At 40.7% G+C, this 6,000-nt stretch overlaps 1 protein-coding gene across 1 annotated transcript in view; it reads left to right on the forward strand.

The window, feature by feature from the left end:
• LOC306913801 (protein polybromo-1-like) overlaps positions 1 to 6,000 on the forward strand; it is an 89,718-nt gene that overhangs the window by 42,146 nt on the left and 41,572 nt on the right. The window contains exon 11 of the mRNA XM_079490614.1: positions 5,510 to 5,736. Within this exon, the coding sequence (XP_079346740.1) occupies positions 5,510 to 5,736 (227 nt within the window). The remainder of the gene's footprint in view (positions 1 to 5,509; positions 5,737 to 6,000) is intronic.

Below are 6,000 nucleotides of genomic sequence, written 5' to 3' on the forward strand. Positions count from 1 at the left end.
TAATACTCGCTCTCAAACCACTGAAGTAGAGTAATACTCGCTCTCAAACCACTGAAGTAGAGTAATACTCGCTCTCAAAACCACTGAAGTAGAGTAATACTCTCTCTCAAACCACTGAAGTAGAGTAATACTCTCTCTCAAACCACTGAAGTAGAGTAATACTCGCTCTCAAACCACTGAAGTAGAGTAATACTCGCTCTCAAACCACTGAAGTAGAGTAATACTCTCTCTCAAACCACTGAAGTAGAGTAATACTCTCTCTCAAACCACTGAAGTAGAGTAATACTCGCTCTCAAACCACTGAAGTAGAGTAATACTCGCTCTCAAAACCACTGAAGTAGAGTAATACTCGCTCTCAAACCACTGAAGTAGAGTAATACTCTCTCTCAAACCACTGAAGTAGAGTAATACTCTCTCTCAAACCACTGAAGTAGAGTAATACTCGCTCTCAAACCACTGAAGTAGAGTAATACTCGCTCTCAAACCACTGAAGTAGAGTAATACTCGCTCTCAAACCACTGAAGTAGAGTAATACTCGCTCTCTCAAACCACTGAAGTAGAGTAATACTCGCTCTCAAACCACTGAAGTAGAGTAATACTCTCTCTCAACCCACTGAAGTAGAGTAATACTCTCTCTCAAACCACTGAAGTAGAGTAATACTCGCTCTCTCAAACCACTGAAGTAGAGTAATACTCGCTCTCAAACCACTGAAGTAGAGTAATACTCGCTCTCAAACCACTGAAGTAGAGTAATACTCTCTCTCAAACCACTGAAGTAGAGTAATACTCTCTCTCAAACCACTGAAGTAGAGTAATACTCGCTCTCAAACCACTGAAGTAGAGTAATACTCTCTCTCAAACCACTGAAGTAGAGTAATACTCTCTCTCAAACCACTGAAGTAGAGTAATACTCTCTCTCAAACCACTGAAGTAGAGTAATACTCTCTCTCAAACCACTGAAGTAGAGTAATACTCTCTCTCAAACCACTGAAGTAGAGTAATACTCGCTCTCAAACCACTGAAGTAGAGTAATACTCTCTCTCAAACCACTGAAGTAGAGTAATACTCTCTCTCAAACCACTGAAGTAGAGTAATACTCTCTCTCAAACCACTGAAGTAGAGTAATACTCGCTCTCTCAAACCACTGAAGTAGAGTAATACTCTCTCTCAAACCACTGAAGTAGAGTAATACTCGCTCTCAAACCACTGAAGTAGAGTAATACTCGCTCTCTCAAACCACTGAAGTAGAGTAATACTCTCTCTCAAACCACTGAAGTAGAGTAATACTCGCTCTCAAACCACTGAAGTAGAGTAATACTCTCTCTCAAACCACTGAAGTAGAGTAATACTCGCTCTCTCAAACCACTGAAGTAGAGTAATACTCGCTCTCAAACCACTGAAGTAGAGTAATACTCGCTCTCTCAAACCACTGAAGTAGAGTAATACTCGCTCTCAACCCACTGAAGTAGAGTAATACTCGCTCTCAAACCACTGAAGTAGAGTAATACTCTCTCTCAAACCACTGAAGTAGAGTAATACTCGCTCTCAAACCACTGAAGTAGAGTAATACTCGCTCTCAAACCACTGAAGTAGAGTAATACTCGCTCTCTCAAACCACTGAAGTAGAGTAATACTCGCTCTCAAACCACTGAAGTAGAGTAATACTCGCTCTCTCAAACCACTGAAGTAGAGTAATACTCGCTCTCAAACCACTGAAGTAGAGTAATACTCTCTCTCAAACCACTGAAGTAGAGTAATACTCGCTCTCAAACCACTGAAGTAGAGTAATACTCTCTCTCAAAACCACTGAAGTAGAGTAATACTCTCTCTCTCAAACCACTGAAGTAGAGTAATACTCTCTCTCAAACCACTGAAGTAGAGTAATACTCTCTCTCAAACCACTGAAGTAGAGTAATACTCGCTCTCTCAAACCACTGAAGTAGAGTAATACTCGCTCTCAAACCACTGAAGTAGAGTAATACTCGCTCTCAAACCACTGAAGTAGAGTAATACTCTCTCTCAAACCACTGAAGTAGAGTAATACTCGCTCTCAAACCACTGAAGTAGAGTAATACTCGCTCTCAAACCACTGAAGTAGAGTAATACTCGCTCTCAAACCACTGAAGTAGAGTAATACTCGCTCTCAAACCACTGAAGTAGAGTAATACTCGCTCTCAAACCACTGAAGTAGAGTAATACTCTCTCTCAAACCACTGAAGTAGAGTAATACTCGCTCTCAAACCACTGAAGTAGAGTAATACTCTCTCTCAAACCACTGAAGTAGAGTAATACTCGCTCTCAAACCACTGAAGTAGAGTAATACTCTCTCTCAAACCACTGAAGTAGAGTAATACTCTCTCTCAAACCACTGAAGTAGAGTAATACTCGCTCTCAAACCACTGAAGTAGAGTAATACTCTCTCTCAAACCACTGAAGTAGAGTAATACTCTCTCTCAAACCACTGAAGTAGAGTAATACTCTCTCTCAAACCACTGAAGTAGAGTAATACTCTCTCTCAAACCACTGAAGTAGAGTAATACTCTCTCTCAAACCACTGAAGTAGAGTAATACTCTCTCTCAAACCACTGAAGTAGAGTAATACTCGCTCTCTCAAACCACTGAAGTAGAGTAATACTCTCTCTCAAACCACTGAAGTAGAGTAATACTCGCTCTCAAACCACTGAAGTAGAGTAATACTCTCTCTCAAACCACTGAAGTAGAGTAATACTCTCTCTCAAACCACTGAAGTAGAGTAATACTCGCTCTCAAACCACTGAAGTAGAGTAATACTCGCTCTCAAACCACTGAAGTAGAGTAATACTCTCTCTCAAACCACTGAAGTAGAGTAATACTCTCTCTCAAACCACTGAAGTAGAGTAATACTCTCTCTCTCAAACCACTGAAGTAGAGTAATACTCTCTCTCTCAAACCACTGAAGTAGAGTAATACTCGCTCTCAAACCACTGAAGTAGAGTAATACTCTCTCTCAAACCACTGAAGTAGAGTAATACTCTCTCTCAAACCACTGAAGTAGAGTAATACTCTCTCTCAAACCACTGAAGTAGAGTAATACTCTCTCTCAAACCACTGAAGTAGAGTAATACTCTCTCTCAAACCACTGAAGTAGAGTAATACTCTCTCTCAAACCACTGAAGTAGAGTAATACTCTCTCTCAAACCACTGAAGTAGAGTAATACTCGCTCTCAAACCACTGAAGTAGAGTAATACTCTCTCTCAAACCACTGAAGTAGAGTAATACTCTCTCTCTCAAACCACTGAAGTAGAGTAATACTCGCTCTCTCAAACCACTGAAGTAGAGTAATACTCGCTCTCAAACCACTGAAGTAGAGTAATACTCTCTCTCAAACCACTGAAGTAGAGTAATACTCGCTCTCAAACCACTGAAGTAGAGTAATACTCTCTCTCAAACCACTGAAGTAGAGTAATACTCTCTCTCAAACCACTGAAGTAGAGTAATACTCTCTCTCAAACCACTGAAGTAGAGTAATACTCGCTCTCAGACCACTGAAGTAGAGTAATACTCTCTCTCAAACCACTGAAGTAGAGTAATACTCTCTCTCAAACCACTGAAGTAGAGTAATACTCGCTCTCAGACCACTGAAGTAGAGTAATACTCTCTCTCAAACCACTGAAGTAGAGTAATACTCGCTCTCAAACCACTGAAGTAGAGTAATACTCTCTCTCAAACCACTGAAGTAGAGTAATACTCGCTCTCAAACCACTGAAGTAGAGTAATACTCTCTCTCAAACCACTGAAGTAGAGTAATACTCTCTCTCTCAAACCACTGAAGTAGAGTAATACTCGCTCTCTCAAACCACTGAAGTAGAGTAATACTCGCTCTCAAACCACTGAAGTAGAGTAATACTCTCTCTCAAACCACTGAAGTAGAGTAATACTCTCTCTCAAACCACTGAAGTAGAGTAATACTCTCTCTCAAACCACTGAAGTAGAGTAATACTCGCTCTCAAACCACTGAAGTAGAGTAATACTCTCTCTCAAACCACTGAAGTAGAGTAATACTCGCTCTCAAACCACTGAAGTAGAGTAATACTCTCTCTCAAACCACTGAAGTAGAGTAATACTCGCTCTCAAACCACTGAAGTAGAGTAATACTCTCTCTCAAACCACTGAAGTAGAGTAATACTCGCTCTCAAACCACTGAAGTAGAGTAATACTCTCTCTCAAACCACTGAAGTAGAGTAATACTCGCTCTCTCAAACCACTGAAGTAGAGTAATACTCTCTCTCAAACCACTGAAGTAGAGTAATACTCTCTCTCAAACCACTGAAGTAGAGTAATACTCTCTCTCAAACCACTGAAGTAGAGTAATACTCTCTCTCAAACCACTGAAGTAGAGTAATACTCTCTCTCAAACCACTGAAGTAGAGTAATACTCTCTCTCAAACCACTGAAGTAGAGTAATACTCGCTCTCAAACCACTGAAGTAGAGTAATACTCGCTCTCTCAAACCACTGAAGTAGAGTAATACTCTCTCTCAAACCACTGAAGTAGAGTAATACTCTCTCTCAAACCACTGAAGTAGAGTAATACTCTCTCTCAAACCACTGAAGTAGAGTAATACTCTCTCTCAAACCACTGAAGTAGAGTAATACTCGCTCTCAAACCACTGAAGTAGAGTAATACTCTCTCTCAAACCACTGAAGTAGAGTAATACTCGTTCTCAAACCACTGAAGTAGAGTAATACTCTCTCTCAAACCACTGAAGTAGAGTAATACTCGCTCTCAAACCACTGAAGTAGAGTAATACTCTCTCTCAAACCACTGAAGTAGAGTAATACTCGCTCTCAAACCACTGAAGTAGAGTAATACTCGCTCTCAAAAAAAGTCAGCTAATGTTTATAACAAAAACAAAAAAAAACATTTTCAGATGGGGGGTCCGTGGCCAAATACAGATAAAAGTTTGACTACCACTGATAACGTTTTCTTCAGAAAACTGTCAGGATGTAGAAGAAGACATGTTTTAGTGAATGTGAGTATCTTCTCCTGTGCTCTGCGCTGCGCAGGCTCGGTGCGTTACGATGAGGTGAATGTGAATATTAGGGCTGTGAATCTTTGGGTGTCCCACGATTCGATTCCGATTCTTGGGGTCACGATTAGATTCAAAATTGAAAAATTGAAAAAAATTCAAAGGCATTTTTTTCCCAGATTCAAAACGATTCTCTATTCAAAATGATTCTCGATTCAATACATAGGATTTCATCACAATCTACTCCAGTCTTGAACTGAAGTGACTATACAGTAACTTGAGAATGACTGAAGACATGTTTACTGTGATTAGGGTGAGCTTACATTTCATATCACAGACACCATGTAGTGGAAACACCTGTAAAAAAAAAAAAAAAAAAACGATTTTTGGAAATTATGAATCGATTTTGAATCTTTCATAACGGAATTGCGATTCTAATTCAAATAGATTTCTTTTGACACCCCTAGTGAATATCTTCTCCTGTGCTCTGCGTCCTCCAGGCTCGGTGCGTTACGACGAGGTGGAGTCCGAGGCGGAGTGCCAGAGCTCCAGCATGGACATGGCCAGCCCCGTGTTCCAGCTGTACGAGGCGGTGCGGGGATGCAGGAACAACCAGGGCCAGCTCCTCTCCGAGCCCTTCCTCACGCTGCCCTCGCGCAGGGAGTACCCAGACTACTACCAGCAGATCAAGCAGCCCACCTCTCTGCAACTCATCAGGTATGGATGGGTGGCTGTAGTCTCGTGTAGCCAGACAACTATTCCACAATCTCCGAATGCTACATAGTCTGGAACTACACCCTCCCGAAATCTGTGTAATGAAGCTGCCATATCCGTTCACGGAAATATATTTAAAAATATATTTTAGAGCTTATTTTTTCATTTATTTTTCTGCTAAGCAACTATATATGCTTAGATGATTTTGATTTATATTAGAATGAAGTTGCGTGACTGTGAGGACGAAACGGAAGTGGGGAGGAGGCTCCACTTCCAC

The sequence above is a fragment of the Electrona antarctica genome, assembly GCF_951216825.1.
Source record: "Electrona antarctica genome assembly, chromosome: 21".
In the NCBI taxonomy this organism is placed as follows: domain Eukaryota; kingdom Metazoa; phylum Chordata; class Actinopteri; order Myctophiformes; family Myctophidae; genus Electrona; species Electrona antarctica.